This window comes from Apaloderma vittatum, unplaced genomic scaffold (genome assembly GCF_000703405.1).
Source record: "Apaloderma vittatum isolate BGI_N311 unplaced genomic scaffold, ASM70340v1 scaffold14689, whole genome shotgun sequence".
Taxonomy (NCBI): domain Eukaryota; kingdom Metazoa; phylum Chordata; class Aves; order Trogoniformes; family Trogonidae; genus Apaloderma; species Apaloderma vittatum.
This window is the reverse complement of record NW_009734720.1, coordinates 11,016-35,661: the sequence shown is the minus strand read 5'-3', so window position 1 is coordinate 35,661 and position 24,646 is coordinate 11,016. Positions and strand designations below refer to the sequence as shown.

General features: G+C 38.3%; 1 protein-coding gene across 1 annotated transcript; it reads left to right on the top strand.

The window, feature by feature from the left end:
• The first annotated feature begins 232 nt into the window (after positions 1-232).
• On the top strand, positions 233-24,646 carry GPR155 (G protein-coupled receptor 155). Its single transcript, XM_009876381.1, has 15 exons — positions 233-692; positions 5,257-5,656; positions 6,748-6,913; positions 8,206-8,361; positions 9,447-9,530; positions 10,973-11,093; positions 12,352-12,436; positions 12,518-12,608; positions 13,698-13,935; positions 14,574-14,675; positions 18,733-18,866; positions 20,385-20,480; positions 21,460-21,524; positions 21,957-22,094; positions 24,250-24,646. Exons 1-15 carry the CDS (start codon positions 233-235, stop codon positions 24,470-24,472), a joined length of 2,559 nt encoding a protein of 852 aa, XP_009874683.1. The 3' UTR covers positions 24,473-24,646.

Here is a 24,646-nt window from a genome sequence, read left to right as displayed (position 1 = left end):
GTATGGAATGCTTTTTCAGCATTCTTCTTTCTCAGAGTTGTTTGTCTTTATCTACTTACTGTTTGTTTTGTTATTTATTTGTAATATACACTTGTAAGTGTAAATTCTTCTATCAGAAAGCTTAATACTGTAAATATTCCCAAACACAATTTTGGAAGTTAATAAATACTTTTGTTTCTTTTACAGATGAGATCATTTCATACCCTTGTTTTGAAAGAGTTGGTCAAAGGAAATGGATAGCTATTCAGACTTCAATGCGAAGAACCTCTCGTCTTCAGCTAATATGTCTGTTTCTTTGCCTGGACAAGTTGGACTCAATGCCACCGGCGGCCTTCCTTCTATGTCGATAAGCAGGCTTTTCCCAGCCCTGTTAGAATGCTTTGGAATAATTCTTTGTGGCTATATAGCTGGAAGAGCCAACATTATCACTTCAACTCAGGCCAAAGGACTGGGAAATTTTGTGTCCCGTTTTGCACTTCCAGCTCTACTCTTCAAAAACATGGTAGTACTTCACTTTTCCAATGTGAATTGGTCCTTCCTGTACAGTATTTTAGTTGCCAAAGCTGCTGTGTTTTTTTTAGTCTGCGTTTTAACGTTGTTGGTAGCCAGTCCTGAGAATCGATTTAGCAAAGCGGGTTTGTTCCCTATTTTTGCTACACAAAGCAATGACTTTGCACTGGGATATCCAATAGGTAAGCTTGCTTTATTCTTTAAAATTATTTCTCAGTGTTCTAGACACGTTTGCTTTTATTTTTCCATAATTTAAAATGGACTTGTGAACTGAGTTGATGAGGTATCGAAGCTATCAATGAGGCAGAATGTAAAACGATCTGACTACTATTGTCTGTATGATCTTGTCATGGTAAAGTAAACTAGATTTTAAAAAAAGGAATTAAGATAGAACTTCTAAGTTGGTATAAATTACCTTACACTTACTGCAGGCAATTTCCTATGAGGAAAATCATCAGTTTCCCTCCAGATCACAATTCCTTGCATTACGAAGTATTGAGCCTGTACCTATGGTCTCTGAAATAGCTTTAGTGGGTTCTTTATTGTTTAGCATTACCTCTTGGTTTAGCTCAAGGAACACATTTAGCCATAATGTTGGAGCCTACTGTTTGTGGACTCTGTGTGACGAACTCCAAATCTGTTTAGAAGAAACTTCTAATTGTTGTGATACTTGACATAATTTAGGTAGCCAATTATCTTTTGTCCCTTAATCTGCGTTCTAGTGTGGCCACCAGACATGCTTTAGGATAACGTCTTGGAAGAAGTCAGTCTTTTAAAAATAAGATTGTTGCATAATTCTTGGTAACTTGCATTTTGGTGTATTAGGACGTGGCTGTGGTGCCATTCCTGGGATGTGTAACCAAGCACTAGTCCAGTGGAGCTAAAAAACAAACTCACAGAGGCATTCAGAGTATAACTCATATAGCTGTGTACTCTTGTTCTTGTAAGACAGTATTCTGAATTCCAAACAACATCAGCTATTAAACTTAATACACAATCCGCAAGACAGTTATTTTCTTCCCTTTTGATAAGCATGATTTTTTTTTCTTTTTCCTCTTCATAGTTTTTCTTAATGGTAAGTTGATATGCTTTTAGCCATGTGTACTGTGATACTGGGAATCGATCTGAAGTTGTAGCAGGCTTCTCCCACCAGCTACTGTCCGAATTGCAGTGCTTTTTACCTGCCTTGGGAGGCTCTTTTGTGCCAGTGTAGCTTTCAGTGCTGACTCTTCCCAGACTGACCCGTGTGACTGATGTGGGTGTGCACGCTGCACGTATTGGGATCTCCAAGATACACCTCGAGGGGAAGGCATTTGGAGAGGATGCCAGGACTAGGTTTTGCTTGTTTGCTGCTCACTGAAAGTACTCAGTGCCTTTCAAATTCTCTTGAGGCGACGCTTAGCATCTGTGCAAGGTTAAGAACAAAAAAAAATTAAGTAAGTTTGTTCTGGCAAAGCAGAAAGCAAGATGTTTGATTACAGAATTGAAAATATGGTTCCAAAAGAGAAGCATAAGCATGCAATTCCAGATTATATGTAACAAGTAGCTCTGTGTTTTCGATAACTTGAGGAGTTGGCAATTTCTTTCTCCCTGTTCCAGGGCTCAAGAGAATCATGAGTCTTTCTTGCTCACTTCAAATTTGCTGGATAAGTGTAAAATATAAACAAATGCAATTGCCAACGTTTTCTTCCTTAGATAAAAATACTGTTTCTCTCAAGAGGAATAAACTTCAGGAGATGCAACTAAGGGAAATCAGAAGTGTATTACAAATAGGGCTGTGAGGATTATGTCTTTGTTTCTTGGTACCGGATTAAAATGCCAATTAGGGTTTCTCTTTTTCTCTATTTTGAGGTTGCCTGAACGTATTTCCATTGTATCCTTCTAGTTAAAACAGTCTTTGTACTTTGAATAACTTGTCAGGTTACATTTTTCTTCGTATATTTAATTATTTGTAAGATGCTATTTGTATTTTTTTGGTGTACGGTCTGGCCAAATTCACAACATTTAGTGCATTAAGAGCTTTTCTGGAGTACTTAACAATAACTCTGTAGGTGTTTAAGCATTGCGTATTTCTTAGAGCTGTTTATTTCCTTTCCAGTCCTTTCCTGTTTCCCACTCCCAAACTTTTATCAGTGTTTGGTTCATGCTGTCAACTGCAAATTTTTCACTGTTCAATGGCTTCTCTGAAGTGTTTGCAGGAATGGGTGATGGTGACAGGTAGTGTTTTGAGAAAAATCTGGTCTTTTAATGGAAATACATTTTTTTAAAGGCTGATTCAGTTGAAATGTGCAAAGGAAAAAGTCAATATTGACAAATCTGTGTATTATAATAGCATTATTTTAAAAGACAATTTGAACCCCTGAATAAATAAATAAATAATGTCCTGAGTTTTCATCCTATGTAATTTCTTTAATAACCACTATGATATTTTTTGCTGTTTAACGAAGATTTGCACATAGGAAGATTAAACTGCAGGTTACATTTTCAAAAATCACCACTCTGTTTTCCTTTAATCACTGTTAATGACAGTTCAATACTATGAAGTGACGTTGGGGTGCAAAGCAAGCGGTACAGGGGTTTGCTAGCACACCACCGCCCCGATGTAAATAGCATCACTACGCTGAACAGCTTTGTCTGGTTAGTTTTTATTACTGGGTGGGATCATACAACTCGGAACAGCTTCCTCTACTCTGTGGTGCTGTATTGTTTAAGCACAGGTGTAGCAGAAGTCTTGTGTGTGTGATGGCTCAATTTCCATGGCTTTAATGGTGCTGTTTTAATCATGGGTAACCAGTGTGTGATATATATGTAATTTTGAGCAGTGGGGATGTGGAGAATTGATTTTTTTTCAAGTATTACCGATTTTTTATTTCAGGGTTTTATTATGATCAGCAGGCAGGCAATTTGGTTTAAATAAAAATTATTTTTTTCATCACAGATAGAAGTTGTGGGGTTTTTTCTCTGTTCCTTGAGAGTGATTTCCTCGGGTTTTTTTCACCCACTGACTCTATAATCTAGATTGGTTCCACTTTTTGCTACACAGGAAAATGCACTGTGACTTAATATATCAGTTAAAGTACAATATATTGGATTAAATGTAGAATTTCAATTTGCCAAAAAAGAATAATTGTTACGTTTTTCCCTCTGGCATCGTTTACATATGACTTGTGTTGAGTTGCATATCGCGAAAATGGGCATTCTGTATAAGGCAGCATAAAAACGTCACTCTAAGGTTTGAGATTTTTGAAAAAAAAATTACATACATAAAAACCGTCCAGCATGTTAAAAGTGCTTTTATTTATCAGAACATACTCAGTGTTTAAAACTGGCTTGTTAAATCAAGTAACTATCCACAAACTTGGTAGTTCTGTCCAGCGGTTTATTCAGGATTTTACAACAAATAGCTCTTATGTATGTTCTTTAATCATGGGATGTAAGAGACAAAGCACCTTTAGTGTCTTTTCTTTTATATTTGAAATAAATTAATTGAGATTTTTATTTATTCAATTTAGAGAGGAGACTGTTTATACTTAATACTGATTTTCAGCACTTAGTAGATCCCATCATTCCGGATGCTTAAATAATAGAGGTAAAATAGAGGTAAAAGTAATAGAGGTAAAAATCTTTTGGATTTTGAAAACAATAGCCGTAAGGGAAAATTTCTTCAGAAAAAGAACAGGTTTAGTATATGGGGAGATGAAAATGCATGCAACAGTTGGCTGCATAGTGATTTAGTACTTGGAGTGCTAAATTATCTTGTAGAAAGGTCTAGTAGGTGTATTTGTGTGGTAGTGCTTTATTTTTTTTATATTCTTTGTAGTACAAGTAGAGTTGTGCCTGCCTATTAAGATGCTTTTGCTCGAGGAAGAATGTGTTTCTCTCTAACTAGGATAGGAAAGACTAAAATGGAAAACATCACTATGTGTATTTCTGAAACTTATTCGATATAATACTGGTAAGAGATAACATCCTATTTTAAAAACATTGGAGTTTTTTATTTCACCCTCTTGTGTATCTTTTCAGAGTCTTTTTGTGACTTTTGAAGTGCTGTTAGCACAAACTTGCAGTATGAAGTAATTTTGCCTTGAGTCAGAAGCATGTAGTAGCAATGAAAATAAATGCTCGTGATTTAAAGTTCCTTGCATGACCAGAACTAGAGCAATAACTCTTGTCCTGAGAAGTCCCAAAGAATGAACTAATAGTTACGTGATGATGTGCTTTTATTTGGTTGCTGCTTTGCTGTGTTGTATTGAATCGATGGAGGAAGATCACGGTTGACTTACCCACTGAAAACTAGTTAAATTACAGAGATGTGAGACTTCTCTGAGATAAGAAGTAGCTTGTGTCCTGCAAAGGTGCATTTAATTCTCCATGACTCTCATGTTTCTGGGGAGGAAAAGAAACTCAGAAAGAAACCAAAATTCTTTTCAACGTTTGAGGTGACTCAAAGGGCACATGGGATTGTCATACTGTTTTCTTTCTTTTTTTTTCTCCACATGTTGATTAGTAATAGAATCATTAAATAGTGTTGGATAGTTAATCTTTGGTCTCTAATGTGTTCAACAAGTGACTGTGGCCTAATGATGACTGGTCATACTTCTCTTACTACATCATATAAATTGTAAATGCACTTATTTCTGAAGGATAATGAAATAATTTTTTCAGACAGCAACATTTTACTTCAATATTAATGTATTTTTGTACTGAAATGTTATCACTCATCTCTTTTCATTTCCTGTCTTCTAGTTGAAGCTTTATATCAAACCACTTACCCTGAATATCTCCAGTACATTTACCTAGTGGCTCCAATATCTCTTATGATGCTAAACCCTCTGGGGTTTATCTTCTGTGAAATCCAGAAGTGGAGGGATAATCGCACTGTGTCACACAGCAAAATCAAAATAGTGGGCCTAGCACTCCTTCGAGTTTTGCAGAACCCAATTGTATTCATGGTCTTCATAGGAATTGCCTCAAACTTTATTCTTGGCCAGAAAATTCCTGAATACCTTGAGAACTTCCTTGATGGACTGGGCAGTTCATTTTCTGGCTCTGCACTTTTTTACCTTGGACTAACAATGGTGGGACAAACAAAAAAACTGACAAAGGGTATGTTTGTTGCACTGATCCTTCTCATCACAGCTAAACTGTAAGTTCATTTTATGTACTTTTGTAATTTTGTTCTCTAGAGGTTTTAAGCTCTGAATACACTGGTCAGATGGCTTTTCATTCAAGATCTCTGTAGTAATAATAGTATGTTTCACTTCCACTATTTTGGATGGGTGCTCTTTAAAAATATACAGTTCTTAACTTACAGGAAATTTAGCAGAGCACAAACTTGTTGTCAGGGTCTGCAGAGAGAAAAAAAATCAGTGATTTTAAGTGTTATTTGATTAGTGTTTGTACTTTCGCTGCATAGTTCGATGCATCTCCAAATTAGTTGATTTTTGTTATTTTGTCTATAAACCTTTGAAACAGCTGTATTGCAAGAGCTTAAAAACAATCGGTTTACGCTCTTAAGCCATCTGACTTTTAAGCATGAATAAATGATAGTATTTAGAACTTTTGTCATCATTATCTTCCTTTGAATTTATCTCAGTTACTGGTGAACTAAATATTTTATTTGCTCCAGAGCTACAGTTAACATAATAGAATGATTGTTTTGTGCTTAAGTTTATATTGTAAAATTTGAAGGTGTGATTGAACATAGGGAGCCTGTGTGAGATCTGGGGTATTACTAGAGGCGAACAAAATAGCGTTGGTAGAAGGTTTGGGGTTTTTTTTGCTGCCCAGAGTTTTCAGAACGGGATACTTCAGCTTGAGCCCTTGCTGTGTTTCAGACACCTTGCAGAAAGGTCATGTAAGTTCCAACGCTGCTCTTACTTTAACAGTTAAAAAATGAGGATTCTTTTTAAATTTACCATGCTAAATCTGAGTTTATACAATGTGTCTGCACAATCAGAGAATGTGCATTTTATTGTCATTTTTATGGTTTGGGGGTTTTTTGTGCGTATGGATTTTTTTTTTTTTTTAACTTGTGACATAAAATTTTTAAGCAGCCAGTACATGTCACAGTAACAGTTAAAGCACTTATTCAAAGTGATGTTGTTATTTTGCTTTTCATCAATTGTATTCAAACAAGCCTGAAAATTTCCTTTTGGTTCATTTTTTGAGTAAAGAAGAATGTTGCTATAGCTTAAGTACTTATTTTTATTGATTATTTTTTCCTTCTCTTTTCAGACTTATGATGCCTTTTCTCTGTAGAGAAATGGTGGAACTCTTGGACAAGAGCGACAACATAGTCAACCACACCAGTTTATCAAACTATGCATTTCTTTATGGAGTTTTTCCAGCAGCACCTGGTGTCGCAATATTTGCGAGTCAATTTAATATGGAAGTAGGAATTGTATGTAGTTAGTTTTTCCCAAACATGTATTAACTTTGAGCTTAACTTTGTTGATTAAATGCTTAAATAAGTAAGTAGGCTTGATGAATTTACTTTTCTGTAGCTTAGAGTCCTTAGATTTGTTTGTACTCCCTAGATCTCAAATCTAAATTATATTTCAGATTATTAATTAAACAAATTACTCTTTCCTGATGTCTCAAGTGTCTTGATAGTACACATTCATAAATAAGTCCTCATACTTGTGTTTTATTTGTGGCTCTAGTAGGAAGAACTAGGATAACTCTGAATATAAAGAACTTGTATCTTTGTTGTGGATTTGTGGTAGTGGGTGGTTTTGGGGTATTTTGTTTTGGTGGTGGGTTTTTTTTTCGAAGACTTGATCTTTGAGCTACTGTTTTTGAAAGAAAAAACAGAAATTATATTACTGACTTCAGTAAGAACAGTGTTACCTTAGTGCTGAAAATTCATGGAAGAACTTACACTTACCATGGTTCTGTTAAAACTGGTAAGCTCTTTTGTTGCCCTTCAGCTAAATCTTGCAATAGAAATGCATTTTATTTTATTTTTTTATGTAGTAGAGGATATCAATTATCTTTTCAGCTTCAAAAACAAATTTTAAAACTGTTTACTTTCTTCCACTTGAAATTACATGAAAACATTCCTATTGACTTCCATTGATTTTAATTATTTTTTTTTGTTTAGTTGATTTTAAAGAAAAAATAAAAACCCAGGACACTAAAACCAAACTTTACAAGATAGAATTTGTGTGCAACAAACCCAGGAAATCTCTTTAAAACAGAGATCTGTAATTCATATTACAAATTCACACTTCCATCATTGTGCAAGTTCTAGAAAGTAGAAAGACAATGAGAAGCCAAAAGAGGAATCAGGAATTGATGCATATTAGTATTTGCATAACTACATGGTTTTTATTTATAGTGTGAATATTTGCATCCAAAACTAAATTGTGACTTTGTCAATCCACCTCTAGACCGTAGTCATTAGTATATCTGACACCCATGAAGAAGTTCTGTAAGAGTTAGCAGTAGGAAACTCTCTATTTCTGCTATTTCAGAAGCTTGTTAAAATTTTCAGTTTGTTTGTATAAAATAGACACTTACTGGCTCAAATTATTCATAGTTTGTTACAGAAACAACTCAGTGATTTGTTAAAGGTCTACATATGTGTAACTCAGAGGTACAATTTTGTCAGTGATTGTATTCCTGAAAGCCGGTTATTTAGCCTGAGATCGCATTAACTCCCTTCTTGTTTCTGTTTGACTCTTTTTGCAGATTACCTCAGGCATGGTGATAAGCACTTTTGTGTCTGCACCTATTATGTATGTTTCTGCGTGGCTGTTGACCATTCCTTCAATGGACCCCAACCCACTGGCATCTGCACTCCAAAACGTTAGCTTTGACATCAGTATTGTCAGCCTCATTTCTCTGGTAGGTGTTGCTAAAGTGAGATACAAAAGCACTTTGTCATGTCAGGGGAGTGCTAGTACACAGGCAGCAAAACGAGTCATCATGAGATGAGACTCACATTTCCTCGTCGTATCCTAATGCATAAGGATGAGGAAGGAGTTAAAAATCTTGACTGAATGGTGGGTCAACTGGAAAGCTGAACTGTAGAGAAAGATGGGTAACAGAATTAGAGCACTAGTGCAGGGCTTAGGAGTTTGTCCTTTTGGTTTTTTGGTTGTTTTTTTTTTAAATAACAGGGTGTTGGGGAATAACAATACTAACTTACACCACAGGGAATAATTACATCAAGCTATGTGAGGTGCTTGGATATCAAAGTAGTGGAGGCTGTGTGTGAACTTCAATGCCAGAAACATCAGTGAATGTTTATTTAATGAAGTATTTGAGGCGGAATGAAAATGTTTAACTTGGAAGTTTTAGTGTAGATTTATCAAATTCCTTTCCTAGAAATTTGTTCTTAAAAAGTGGGTTGATAATCCAGAATTTCAATGTGAATTGTGATTTGACTTTATAGGCACTACAGATAGTGTAGATTGTTTGCTTTTTTTGAAATAAAAGCATCTATGTTGGATGGAGTTAGAATTTGCTTAATCTGTTGTCTCACCAAAGTCCTCTTGTCTTGAGACTATGCCTCAAGGGAAGCTACAAGTGAACGCTGCCACTGCCTCTTACTGTCACAGATCACTTTGGGAGATTCAAGGGTGGGGGATGTAATTTTAGATTCTAAATTGCCACACTGCTCTGTGGTCACTTATGCCCTGGGGAACAGCCAGGCATCTCTGCGCTAGAGGCAAGTTCTTAGTGCTTCTGTGGAAGTATTTCACCATCATGAAAGATGCAAAGATGCATTGCTTTTTCTGGCCATAGTTGCTCAGGCATAGGGACTAGCAGCAGATGGCATGGAGCTGACTACTGTAGTCACATCGACAAGAAACTTTTCAATTAGATTTGTTGTATATTTAATTTCATCATAGTCTGCCAAAATACTCATCTATTTTCTTTTGAGTTTTGTTTTACTCTTACATTCAATTTTTTCTTGTATGTTACAGATTTGGTCTCTTATTGTTGTTCTACTGAGTAAGAAATACAAACAGCTTCCACATATGATTACAACAAATCTGCTTGTTGCTCAGGTCAGTAGTAAGAGGAATGCTGCTGTGTGAGTTTTGGTGTTTTTTGAAGTCTTACCGTCTGTGGAGGGCAGGGGACTCTAACATGTTGTCTAAACAATTTCTGTGTCTTAAAATACACCCTTGAAAAAAGTATTGGTGGTGCCGTCAGTATGGTTCTCAGACAGAACTGTTAAGCCATCAGAATGCAGAGTGGCTTCTGAAGTGCATTTTCAGTTACTGCCTAATACTGTCGAGGGCACTTCTGTGTCAGTCTGTGCCAGTCTGAAGGCAGCAATGCCGGGATCAGCAGCGGCAGCGTGTGTTTGACTCTGTGGTGACCTGATTCAAGGAGCTAAATAGAAAACTTAATCCCCTGATGGTTTAGCTCCCTGAAGTGGCTTGCTGAGCGATCACACAGGTGCCAGTGCTGATGCAAGGAAGGGATGTGGGAATGCATGGCTCGTGGCTAGGGAAGGGCATGAGAGTGGTGAAGCACTGGAACAGGTTGTCCAAGGAGGCTGCGGATGACCCATCCCTGGAGGTGTTCAGGGCCAGGCTGGATGGGGCTTTGAGCAACCTGATCTAGTGGGAGAGAAGTGTCCCTGCCCACAGCAGGAGGGTTGGAACTATATGATCTTCAAGGTCCCTTACAACATTAACCATTCTATGATTCTATAAATAGCTCTGATTTAATTGTTATTTAAACTGGGAGAAAACTACAGAGTACACATTCCCTCTTCCCTTGAAGTCAACTGCACAACTGCTGTTAGAGCAGCCTCTGCTTGTAATATATCTGTGTGGTAGTGTTTTCTGAAGCGTTCTGTAGTTTAAAATATCAAAGTATGTATGTAGTAAACTCACTGAGGTCTGACCATGGAGTCACATTTGAAAGAAGTAATGTATGAGAGTTGCAGGCACTTGTTGTCTGTAACAGCAAAGTTAGCTTCCATCTTAAAAATTTTTGAAGTTTTCTATTACTGTTTCCATAATATTTCAGCCTGTCTTTTCAGATTCGTTCACTACTGAAACTGTTATATATCCAGTATCTCTGGGTGAAAACTTGTGTAATTGTTTGGTGAACAAGCATCTGTTGACCTCAGCTTCATGTCAAAATCATTTCAGATAAATGGTTTGTACATAACAAAAGCTTTACATTTTACTTACAGTAAGATAAATAAATAATATATTTTTTTCCTGATTTGCCTTACAGTTTATCTGAGCTATGTAACTGCTGTCAGGAAAAAACCTGCTGAAAATAGGGTACCACAGTCAGTGACATAACTGTAATATTGAATTTACTGCTGCAGTGCTTTCCTGCCATGAGAACCGTACAATTCATAATGTCACACTCTGGTGAATCCTGGGGGTAGATTTTTGAAGCTTATTGTAGCTATATTACACTGTGTTCAGTTTTTCTTGTCATCCTGCTTTCCCAGTTTAAACAATGGCATCTTACTTTCCAGTTTATTGCTTGCATTGGAATGGTGGCGTGGAATTTCATCATTAAAGAGAAAGACATCACTCTGCAGATCCTTGTATTTATATTCCTCTACAGTGCGCTTTATAGCACGTACCTGTGGACAGGTATGATCTTTCTAGGCAGAACCTGGGTACTGTAATAAAAGATTAATGTATTGAAATACCTTCCATTACATTCCTCAGCATAACAGTTCTTTTCACTCGTATGTGGTTCTCCAGATACACATACGTGTAAGCTGTGCCAGGCTGCAGTGTGAACAACCCAGGGCTCAGCTTCAGACTCTGATTCTGCTCTTGGAAGCTTATACCTAGGGCAGGTCCTGTTTGCCTTTGCTAGATACAGCAGATTTGCCAGATTTCCAGATTGTAACGAAAGGCAAGAACCTGCTCTCGAGGCAGAAGCAATTAGGAAGAGAGTGAATGCGGTGGATTGTCCTTGAGCCAGTCAAAATCTTACTGGCGATTTTTAATTAATGCAAGGTTTAAGATTTGAACTATTCAAAGTTAAGTAGATTTTAAAGCTTTGTGCCTCAGAAAAGTAGGAAATACTGAATGAAGGGAAATACCCAAGTAGCTTTACTATTTCTTTCCGCTGGCATTTGTAATTTATAAAACTAGTGTGTGTGTTCCGCAGGTGTAGATGATTAAGGAAGGAATTACTTGAAATAAGCGGAGTTGAGAGATGCATCAAGAAGCTTGGAGAACCTTACGCATATGATCACAAAGGAGACTTCTTAATAAACCCTTAAATCTAAGGATTTAATTCCTCTGGTGCTTTTGTGGAGTAAATTGTACTTGTGTTTAGTTGAAATAGGTAGCTTGTGATTAGTATAGCCTAGTATAAGCGCTAGCCTTGCTACAGCATGGGCGATGTTGCTGACCGTCTGAGTTGTGAATAGAACAGGTAGTTCCAGAAGATGCACCCATATATAGTCATATGTAAATATAAGTGAACCTTTTTTGTTAAATTTATCATGGACTTTGTAAAGGACTAGTCAATTTTTTAAACAATGCTATAACAATGCAGCATTGTTGATTACTTAGTGTAGAACAACTGCTGTTAATACCGTAAGAAATTACTTGTGTCTTAAATGTTTTTATGATGTATTTTATATGACCTTATCTTTTATGTGAATCGTTCTAAGCATTTAGAAGTGGATGTTTAAATTTAAAATATCCTGAAATTTCTTCAGTGCTTCATTATCAGTATAATTTTTAAAGAAAATAGGTGTTTCTATTTTCTCAGAATCCAAATGGAAAAACAATTTTGGATTATTTGAAGGTTTGAGAAGAATATCATAGTTACTAAGCAGGTTGCAACAAGGCATTTCTTCAATTTTTTTTTTTGATTATTTTTTTTTAGGTTTTCTATCTTTCTCTTTGTTTCTGTTGAGGAAGAGAGAAACAGTCAAGATTCCCATTGGGTTTATTATCATCGCTGGATGGGGGTAAGTTAGTTCAGATATTTCCCTGTAGAATTAATGGGAATGTGCTAGATGCGTTACTTTGTTCCTGTTTTGCTCTTTCAGAGTTCCAACACTTCTGGTGGGAATCTTACTAATTGTTGGTGAATGTAACAACACTAGTATTGACTCTGCCTTTTTCTATGGAAAATATCAGGTATAAATATGTTCTGTCCTCCTTCACGCTTCTGCCATGTCCAATACATTACTGAGAAACTGTCCTTTGTTTGCTTCGTATGTAAGTGGCTTTCAGTCCAAGTGTAGGCTGCCATAATAACAATATCATTATAGGATGCTTATAGATTGATGCAAAAATGTATTCCTGTAATGAACCATTAGGAAAACTTGTCTGAGCAAGGACCTTCACGTTTAGGCAACCATGACTAAGAAAAAGAGGGAGTAGGCTAAAGAAAAGGCTTAGGAGTGGTAATGAATTGCAGAGCCCTTTTCCTGGTGACTAATTTCTAGTCTCGCCTGATAATTATCAGAAATTGTTACTATCCAATAACTAATTAATGGCTTTTGGTCTGTAATAGATAGGATCTGTATTACCTGTGTAGCAGTAACTACTTGCACTGTGGGAATCTTCTCTACACAATCATGGGTTGAAAGTCCCTGAGCTTGAACTACCATCTTTTTACCAGTAAATAATTCCTCTCATCAGAAGATGGAAAGAGCACTAGCATAGCTATTTGTCCTGTTTTCCTTCTGTCTGTCTTAGGGACAGAGAGCCTATGAGTCTTTCAAGATTATTCATGTGGTGTTTCCACAAGTATTAAATAGCCTCAGAGTGGACTCAGGGTATTGGTGGTAGATGATTAGAAGGAAAGGTTAATTACTAGGATGCTTCCATTGGCAAAAGCATGGAATTTAGAGCGTGCCAGTGGGTAGCAAAAACACATTCCTCTTTGGAATAAACACAACAGAACTTGAACTGGAGCACTAATGATCTGAAGGGAAAGATTATGATGATGAGGAGATGTTTTTGGATTGCATGGGAATAAGGGTCTCCACTTATTAAAAAAGAAAAAAGAAAAAGATTAATTGCTTGGCAAGAAAAATTAGTTAATCTCATGTACTGATTGCTCTTTCAATGCCACAAGATGTGAAAGCAGTAAATATAGTAAACTCTTATTCGGATGCATTTGTTAGCATTTTAGGAAAGTACGGGAGTAAGAAAGATAGACATATACAACCATTTTCTTTTATTTTGCATTCAAGTATGTTTTCTTTGCTCTCCTAACAGATAATTACCACAGCAGTGATCCTGTTCATCAGTATATTGATGTCAGGTATCTCACTTATGTGCATGAACAGAAGTAGACAAGAGTCAAGCTATGAGGTGCTGAACCCGTATTCACCACGTAGCCAAGTGGAGGAGGTTGAAGTGGGAGGGAGTGAGAGGAATCAAGTTTCAGCCACCATGCCTCAGCCTTCTCCAGGGTCTTCTGCACAACCTTCTCCAGGATCTTCTGCAGAAAGAGGTAGAGAAAGTAGATCTGTGAAGGAGTAAATGGCTTGGTATACAAGGTTTAATTCTGACCTGGGAAGGGCAGTTATTTACACCTTCTAGCGTTACACTAGGATGGAAGAAAATCTAGATATAACTGCCCAAGGACTTAGGTTTATGTTTTTAAGGAAAGCGTGATGTTTATCACTGTAAGAGTAGGGGAAGTGGACAGGGAAAAAAAAAGTGTGGCTTTTATGTAAGTAGTGGTATCTTGATAAAGATGTGATAAATGCAGTCCAGTAGACGTCTTAGATTGTTTACCCACTAAACCATCTCTGAGAATGAGTAGCAACACTGCTGGCATCTAATTCAATGTGTTTCTAATCCTGCTTGTTTGTATGTAGCCTTTTTGATCACCTCCTGTATGTTTTCCCTCTAGCTGAAAATACTTTTGTTGCTTCCATGGTGGTAGGGCTATGCTAAATATTTCTACATGTTAGCAGTATAACCCATTTACCCTCTCAGAAAATGGGAAAAATCAAGTCTACTTTCTCCTGTTGGGTTATTTTTGAGCATAACAGTTAAAGCTGTATAGAATATATTGTTATACTTGGAAAATAAATTACGATAATGAAGGAAGCTAACTGTCCTATTACTGTATGCACTTAATAGGTTGCTGTTCTTGTCAAACAACAAATGGGGAATTATCCTGTGCTAGAGAGAGCAATGCAGTGTCAAATGCTGTTGAATGCAAGGTTCCTCCAATTGAGACAGGTAAGGCAATAGTGTCTCCTTGTTTTAAATGCTACAATGTGTGCTCTCACAAAGAAACTGTTCGGGCTGCTCTCTCAGCTTTACCTGGATAACTTATTTTCAATTTAATTTCAAGCATTAGGAAATACCATAGGTGTTTCTTCTCTTCTGCCTGAAAGATATTAGTAAACTTTCAGTGCTCAGGATGGACAGTTGTTCTGGATTGTGGTTTTTTTTAATTGCTAAGCTACTCTGAACATGTCCCTCTGAGCATTCAGACATTACCTCTCCATCATTGCCTTGTTTGGATGCTGGAAAGTTGAACATGTAGCCCTACTTTGCCCCAAGTTTTCAATTTAAACACGCTTTTTTTACGTTCTCATATTCACATCTTGCATCCTTCTCTGGAGCATTCAAAACCCACCTGGACGCGTTCCTGTATGACCTACTGTAGGTGATCCTGCTTTGGCAAGAAGGTTGGACTAGATGATCTTTCGAGGTCCCTTCCAACCCCTAACGTACTGTAATTTTGTGATCTTCTAAAAAGGCCTTTGAAGCACTTATGTTGCAATCGTGCACAGGCTTTGAGTGAGAAGCTTGAATGAGGTCGAGAGGAGCAAGCACTTACTGCAGATTAAATCAAAAATGCTTGCTGCTGTCTAGGGGAGAGAGAGAGGGAAAATTCACTAAGGGGGCCTTAGGAGTTAGTGAAATAGAAAAAATGGATCAGAATGGCTGTTCAGCACCTGATGGAAAGCTGCATGCTCAGCCCATTCTCTTTGTGCATCGCTTTCAGTAATAAAAGCTAGCTGCAGTGCAGCCTTTCCCTTTTTCCTATTTTCTTTTTTTGTTGTTTTTCTGCACCCTTAACGAGGAAGTTTGTGTCCTTATGCTTTGTTTGGATGCAACATCCAACAAAGGAAGGACAGAAGGGAAACGAGGAGGGTGTGTTGCCCTCTTTGTCAGTCAACAACTAGAATGCGTGGAGCTGTACCTGGCAAGTGATGTTGAAAAGAGTGGGGGCCAGGATGAAAGGAAGTGTAGGAGACATTACAGTGGGGGTCTGCTACAGACCACCTGACCAGGAGGACCAAGTGAATGAGGCCCTTCATAGACAGACAGGAGTTGCTGCTCCTTCACAAGCGCTGGTCCTCCTGGGGGATTTTAACCGCCCCAGTATCAGTTGGAGAGACAACACAGCAGGGCATAAGCAATCCGGGAGATTCCTGGAATGCATTGATGGTAACTTCCTCCTCCAAGTGATAGAGATGAGGAGAGGTGCCGTGCTAGACCTTGTTCTCCCCAACAGGGAAGGGCTGGTGGCCAGTGTTAAGCTCATGGGCAGCCTTGGCTGCAGTGACCACATGATATGATGGAGTTTTAAGATCCTAGGGGCAGCAAAGAAGCAGATGCTCAGCAAGCTCAAAGCCCTCAACTTCAGAAGAGCTGACTTTGGCCTCTTCGGGAATCTCCTTGGTAGCATACCATGGGACAAACCCTAAAGGGATGGGGAGCCCAGGAGAGCTGGTTGACTTTCAAAGATCATCTCCTCCAAGCTCAAAGGCACTGCATTCCTAAAAGGAAGAAATCAGGCAAAAATGCTGAGACCAATATGAATGAACGAGGAGCTCCTGGCCAAAATCAAACACAAAAGGAGAATCCACAAAGGGTGGAAGCAAGCAGTGGTAAACCTGGGATGATAACAAGGAGATTGCTTGTGAAACTAGAAATCAAGTTAGAAAGCTAAAGCCCTGACAGAATCAAATCTGGCCAAGGACATTAAAAATAACAGAAAAGGATTCCACAGGTGTGTGAAAGAAAAAAGAAAAGAAAGAGAATGTGGGGCCTCTCCAGAGCAATACAGGTGACCTGGTTACCAGCGATATGGAGAAGACTGAAGTATTCAATGACTTTTTTGCTTCAGTCTTCACTGATAACCACTTGCACCACACCACCGAAGTCACAGAGGGCATTGGCTGGGTCTGGGAGAGTGAAGAACCATCCAATGTAAGAGCAGATCAGGTCTGGGAACATCTAGAGAACCCGAAGGTGCACAAGTTCATGGGACCTGATGAGAGACCTAATGAGATACACCCACAGGTCCTGAAGGAACTGGTGGCTGAAGTTGCTCAGACACTACCCATTATATTCGAGAAGTCATGACAGTCAAGTTCGCACAGAATGGAAAAAGGGAAACATAACCCGCATTTTTAAAAAGGGAAGCAAAGACAATCCAGGGAACTACAGACCAGTCAGCCTCACCTCTGTGCCAGGTAAAATCATGGAGCAGATCCTCCTGGTAACAGTACAAAGGGACATGAAAAATAGCGATGTGATTGGCGACAGCCAACGTGGCTTCACTAAGGGCAAATCGTGCCCGACTAATTTGGTGGCCTTCTATGACGAAGTTACAGCTCTGGTTGATATGGGAAGAGCAACTGACATCATCTGCCTGGACCTTATGCAAGGTGTCTGACACTGTCCTGCTTAAGATGGAGAGACATGGACTTGATGGATGGACCTCTCAGTGGTTAAGGAACTGGCTAGAGGGTCACACTCAAAGAGTTGTGGTCAACCGCTTGGTGTCCACGTGGAGACCAGTGCCAGGCGGTGTTCCTCAGGGGTCGGTTCTGGGTCCAGTGCTGTTCAACATCTTTGTCAGCGATACGGACAACGGCATCGAGTGCACCCCCAGTAAGTTTGCCAACGACACCAAGCTGTGTGGTGTGGTGAACTCATTTGAGGGAGGGGGTGCCATAGGCTGAGGGAGCTGGGATTGTTCAGCCTGAAGAAGAGAAGACTGCGGGGAGACCTTATAACTGCCTTCTGATACCTGAAGGAACTTGTAGGAAGGCTGGAGAGGGACTTTTACAAGAGTGTCCAGTGATAGGATGAGGGGAAGTGGATTTAAATTGAAGGAGAATAAGTTTAGATTGGATCTCAGGAAAAATTTCTTCAGTACAAGGGTGGCAAGACTCTGGAACAGATTGCCCAGAGAGGCTGTGGATGTGCCCTCCCTGGAGGTGATCAAGGCTGGGTTGGGTGAGGCCTTGAGCAATCTGGTCTAGTTAAGGGTATCCCTGCCCATGGCAGGGAGGTTGGATTAGATGATCTCTAAGGTCTCTTCCAACCTAAGACATTCTATGATTATATAAATCACACTGAAATGTACTTAGTTATATTTCCTCTCACCAAATGCTAACTTTCCACCTGTTGCCAACAATTTTATCTGTTAAGTATTCAGACAAGCACCATAAGAATGTCCTCCAATGGTAGAGGAAGGCCAGTTTAATTTTCTTTTCCTAAAAGATAAGGTAGAAGATACCTTGTGATCGAGTGGTTTTTTTCGACCTACTGTGTGAACATTTCATAACTGTAAATCATTAAAAGCAAGTTGTAATGGTCGCACTTGTGTAACCTTGGCTGCAATAATTATGAGTCCTTCTACTATCCTACTGAGCAGCTACGACAGGTACCTGATGCAAATTCTTAGGTATGTCCTTGCCAGGAAGCTTTTCACTGCCATCTGGAGGAATATACCCAGAATTCCTTAGAACTCTAGCTGGAGGACAAGCATCTGTATGTTCGTCTCTTTTGATTGATAGAATTCTGCTAGTATTCTGATATACCATGTTAAAAATATAGTCACAGAACTGAAATAAGTTGTTTGTTGTCTAATTTAGAGCTCAACATCACTGAGATACAGAGATGATGGTATATTTGAGATAATTATTCCAGAAATGACTTCCAAGATTAAAATTGGTCTGAGGAATGGCTCTCCTTTCATTATTTCCAGTAGGGTTTTCTAAATGTTAACCACAACTTAAATTTGCATTAAACCTTTGAAAGAGGAATTCTGTCACAAAAAGTTTCTTCATTTTAGGAGTATGCATAAGCTGCTGTTTCGTTTGAGAATAGATGTCTGAACAGGTTATCGTCAAAACGTGTTAAATTTTGTGTGTGTGACTTCAGTACAGACCCTTACAAAGTAGCTTAACTCAGCAAGTTATGTTAACAAGTTTGCTGGTGGAGTTAGTAAGTTAGAAGCCTAATGAAAAATTCTGGTTTATTTTTTCAGCTGATCAGTGTGTGAGTCGCTGCAGTGCTCAGACCTGCGTATTGGCTCAGGAGGAGCAGCTTCTGCAGACCGGAGACAAACAGCTGGCCAGACACGTGCTGCTGTGCTTGCTTCTTATAGTTGGCCTGTTTGCTGTAAATACTTTTTTCTCCCCATGTTGTTTAACTCATTGAGGTGGGATGTTTTTTGGGAAAGCTATGCAGACAATCCAGTAGAAATCTTAGAATTACTCTTGTAACAATTCATGAAATGAATTATAGAGGCTTTATTTTCATCGCTTACTGGAAGTGGGATATCTTAAAATTATTTTTTCTGTGCCACATAATTAATTAAAGGCAAGTTAAGACTAATGATATTAGTGAGCAAGGCATGCTAAAGAGCCCTAAAGAGGAAAAAAAATGGAGTTATATAATTTTGTAATTAATTCATCACTGCTTTCCCTCTGCCCTCAAGAGCTAGTTGTCTTCCCTAGACAATAATTAAAAATATGAAGTGAATTCTGCTTCTGAAGGAGACTGTACAAAAATTGTTCCGATTGTGCTTATATTTGGAATTTGGATTTCTCTGAGATGCTTTAGTGGTGAAGAATAATGTAAGACTTTATCTGAAATGGGAAAATTAAATTTTGTTACTTTTAGTGGTGGTTTGGAGGCAAGTAGCTAAGTTGTCACACGTCATTACTGACTGGATCCCAGCTGTGAAGGTGGCTGCTCCTGTATAAAAGTGTGGAATACCAGAATGTAATGCCTAGGGATATAATTTGAATTTTTAACAGTGACAAAGATGAGAAACAGCTCTCTCTGTTTGAATGTAACACTCAATGTTGAGCTTCTTGTGGATGACAGTTAGGCCAGCAGTTTCTTCATCTGAAGTGGAAAAAAAGGTGGCACAAATACTTAATACTGCAAAGCAGGACAATGTGGCACAACTATGTAGAGTGATACCTACTGCTGTTGCTTTTCAGGTTCTGTTAAAGGACAAAATGGAAGTTTTCTCTCTCACAGATTTCCTGTATCAAGTATTCCATGCTAATACTTTTTTTTTTTTTTTTACATCTATATTTAAGAGGCATCCCAAATGTGAGCCTCTATTTTAGTTGCATTTGAATGACTATATAAATACTAGGAAACAAGGCCAGTTACATTAAAGAATTAGCCTTTACACACAAAGGGGTTAACCTGGGAGGTTTTTTGCCTCCATCAGGCATCTAAAATAGCTGAAGTGGTATGTGCTTCAGCCTAGCACAATCCTAACTATGCAGGAAATATGTAGAAAGCACCGGTCTCGGCTAAACAAGGCTAAAAACAAATACTGCAGATCTGTCTGGGCTCACATTGTCTGTGTTCGACTGAATACCTAAGTGTGCTTAAGGCAAGTTCCTAATGTAAACATGCCGAGGGACAGGACCTCTACTCTGCTATGTTTTGCATTATTTTGTTTAAAAACAAACAAGCTCTTCCTCCTTTCCCCAGCTGTTAAGGCTAAAATGATGTTTAAAGGTGTTTGTTTCCTCTTACTTGTCTTTATTGGAATAGTTTGTTAAATAAAGACAGTGAAAATTGTGCAAGAATCTATTAGCATGTGAAGAATAAGAAAATGCTTTTGATTTTTAACAGTCAGGTTAGGTTTGTGGTTGTTTTTTTTCTTAACAGAATCTTTCCAGCTGTTTGTGGTGGCTGTTCAACCAAGAGCCTGGAAGGCTCTACGTGGAGTTGCAGTTCTTCTGTGCTGTGTTTAATTTTGGTCAGGTACTTATCAACATTTGTTCTGAAACTTATTTTGTTTGTGGGTGTTGCAGCATATGCTGTTACAGGTTCTGTAAGTTGAAGTCTGCAAACAGTGCTGAAGTCCCCAGCTCCTTATTGTTGGTTTGCCTCTTTTGCTCTGGTAGCTTTCTTATCAAAATGCATGTTTTCATGTGCAGGAACACTTTCAAAGGTACAAATGACAACTGAATGCCAAATGCCTCTGGAAATTGAGTGGGGTTTTAGCCTTATTTGTACCAGAAACCTTCACCACTATTACTTTTGTGGAGTTACCCCAGTATAACTAAATAAGTGCAAGCTGGCTACATGGATACCTTCGCTATAAGGCTTTAAGTTATTATCTCTTCAGTCTGGGTTACAGCACCGTTGAGTGACAGCTGACAGTTGGCTGTCGTGTTGTTTCAGCAGTGCAGAGCCCGGTTCAGTGCAGGCGGGCACAAGGTGGCTTTGCCAGCTGTGCAGGTGAAAGCAGAGCGGTGTTACGCACACGAGAGGAGTGTTTGGCGGATCCATGGCAGGTTGCCTACGAGATGCGCTGTAGTGTCAAGTAATGACAGCAGTTTTGATACAGAAGTGGCACAGAAAATGGAAGTAACTAGAGAGTATTCTAGCCTTCAAATTACAGTAAGTCAGTTCTTTTCTTGACATTAACAAAGACAGATTTAAATAACTGGCTACGTGAGGCTAGCCAGTTTTCCTTAAGTGTCCGATGGCACGTCACAGCATTACGTTTCCCAGACTGTTTCTTGAAGAGTTTCTTCGATGGATTTTTATGTATGAATTGGTCATTTTAAGGCCCAAATGAAAAACACAAAGCAGAAAAAAGGTGGTTTTGAATTATATCTAGGGAAGAGAGATACTCTTCATGTGTTTTGGGAATGAGTTTTTAACATTTTGTTTCTCTCCTTTAGAAACCAAAGGTTTTGCTTAATGTTGCTTTTTCTGTATTTTTTCCCTCCAGGGCTTCATTTGCTTTGGCATTTTTGGCTTAGATAAGCATTTAATCATTCTACCATTCAAGCGAAGGTAAATAGAATCTTTACACTCACACCTGTAAACTTAATAATTAACAATAATAATTTTTAAAGGGTATTGAATGTTGCATTTAATTTTCTGTGTGTTCGATCTTTCAGATTTCTTTTCTCTCCTGGTTGTGGAGAGCTAATTGCAGTTCACTACGTATGAGTTTTTAGTACTGTCTTAATGACATTCCCAATGACAAAAATCCCAGAGGCTCCCAGTAGAGTCTTTGGCAGATGATGAAATATGCGATTAGATCAGTGAGATGATGGATCCTTGGAAATCATTTCAGCTGATAAATTAAAACTTAAATGTGAATGCTGAACCAGATTCTGTTGTCACTGTTTTAAAATCCTGTATCCATAGCCTCATACAAGTTTCCTTTAAAAGGTCTCTGGTTGATTTGCTGGCGTTTTTTGTGTTCTTTTTTTTTTTAAGACTTGAATTTTTCTGGGGAGGAAGAGAAGCAGCAGGGCACACAGATCCCTCTGTACCCGAGGAAATCAGGATGACCTGTCAACAGTTCGTTCGTTATCACAGAGACCACTGTGTCAAAAGTATTGTCAGAGGCAGAAGGTAAGGTTCCTCCATGCACATATAACCTGTTACAAAGGTCGCCTCTTGCCTTTTGGAAATCATGAAATGCAGTTTAATCTCTCTGCGGGCGATTCCTGTTGTGGCACATTTGTTCAAACTTCGAGGTAAGCATTAAGAATTCAGCAGTCACAGAGAAATGTTTCTATTCTCATGTTGAAATGTTAAAGTGCAAGTTACCACATTATCCCATCTAGATTTTATATAAATTATGACAAGTTTTATATCATTAAGGTGTTGGCCCAGTTTTTGCATTTAGCTAGAGTTCAGGAGTGAAAAAATCTTTCTAAAGAAGTGTATATGATAATGCCTATAATAGATTGTGCATGTATGAGTTTTGTCAAACTTGAAACTCTTAATTTGTTTTGTTTTGAGATTGAGAAGGTGACTGAGTGTTTAATAAAAAACAGCTTTTACAGGAGGTGAAACTCTTGCAACTGATGTCAGTGTGTACACAGAGGCTGCTCAATATGTGAGATTATAGTGGGTTTAGGACCTTTACACCTTTTAGGTTCGTCCATTTTCTTTTGCTCATTCCTCTTGTGAGGCTTAAATTTAGATTTATGAGGTCAGCAAAGCTTTCAGAGGCAAATTATAATATCGGGGATTATTCATTCAGGCATGTGTAAGGGAATGAGAAGAGAAATACAGACAGGAGCATCATAAACAGGAAAAAAGATTCTGCCTTTTTTAGAAGATTTACTGTACGAAATGGAGACATGAAGAATTGTTCTGACACGACACTTCTACGTTTCTTGTCATGTGAGCTTTTGAGTAGGACTAGTTTGGCAGGGTGAAGTGGTCTTTTTCATGGTCACATAGTCCAAAACCACATTCCAGAACTGTTTTTAACAGCATTATGGTTTCATTCATTCTCCTCAGAAGTCTGTAACGCTCTGTAAGAAATTAAGTGAAAAAGTTACCCATTTTGGAAAAGTGAACTATGGCAGTCCAAGGACTTGCTTCCTGCAAGCCAGACAGGAAAGATGTATCAGAAAATGTTTATTTTGAAATAGAACAGGTTTTACTACTGTGTTTCCTGTGCCTCTGCTGCTGTTGTGGTTTCTTGGCCTTTGGAATGTTGATTTGGTTGGGTTTTGTGTTTTTATTAATTATATATTCACCCGAGAATACATAAAAATCTGACATTTGTTACTTGTTGTTTTGGTATTATGTTTGTGTGGAACTAGTTTCATGTCTTACTTCTCCTTGTGAGTTAAAAGAAAGCATTCATCTTTTCATTCTAAATATTCATTGAACTTGATTTTATCATCTTTGATTTAGACATATTATAGATGAGACCTTGTAATCATGGATTTCTATTTATTTTAATTTTTGCTTCTCTGCTAATAGATGTTAACACTTGCTCTGTGTTACCACTGCTTCTAACTTAAAAAAAATAGAAGTTTGGGTTTTGCTGTCTTGTGTAGCTGTTAATCATCTTCAGAAACCCTGTGCTTGGGTTCCATAGAGCAGATTTTAGATAACCAGAAACATTCATTGCTGCAGGTAAATTTCTGAATGGTATTTTTACTGCACCTAGGTAGATGTTAATGGCATTGCCTCGTAAGTGTGTAAAAGAAAATTTAGTCTTGTTGTAAAGGTTTTGTTTATTCTTAGTACTGCCTGTGTGGTAAGTATTTACCCATATGTGCAAGTTATGATTTTTGTTTATAGTATATGCAAGCAGTTGGTGTCTGTTTAATGCTGTAGAGAAATTATAAAATGAAATTAAAGGGCAGGTTGAGTCCCTGTTGCTGCGAGCATGCAGCACAGGGATAATTTGTTGCAGAAGTGGGGATGCTAGTGAGTACATGGGCAGTAAGTATTCAAGAAATAGAATTATATTGTGTGTTTTTTTAGGAAAGCTGCTACTTATGTTCACTGAAGTTTATTTGTACAAGCCTAAATTGACTTTGCAGGTACATTTGGCTTCTCATTGAAATGTCTGTAGGAAGAGGTAGTGAGCATTGGCATGCCCCTAATGTACAAAACTTGCAAATTCTCTTCGAATGTGCTCTTAACTATCATGATGTCTTTCCTTGTTTCCTGCTATTTTTTCCTTGCCTTTCCCCATCGTGCAGTGCTGATACCAGATTTACAGAACATGTGGGTGAATCATTCCTTTGACATACAGGTGTGGTGCAAAGATCTCCACTGGCATCTTCTTTGGCTGTGACCTGGTGAACTGGCTCATGCAAGTGGGCCTTGCCTCTGACCGCGGTGAAGCTGTGATGTATGGAGACAGACTGATGAAAGGAGGTGTCGTCCAGCACATTACGAATGAATTTGAATTTCGGGATGAATATTTGTATTACCGCTTTATTCCTAAGAGATCAGTTGCAGCTGAGAGCCATTGACCTGAACGTGTAGGCAGAGGACAGGCAGTGAGGACTGAGTGTGACCACGTCCTCTGCCTTCACCCCTGAAGCTGGAAGCATTTCTTTCTCAGGGCTCTCAGAGAATTGTGTTACTCTCTCTTGTAAAGTTGAGGTACATAGTTCTACTTGTGTCTATTCTGAAGGAAATAATGG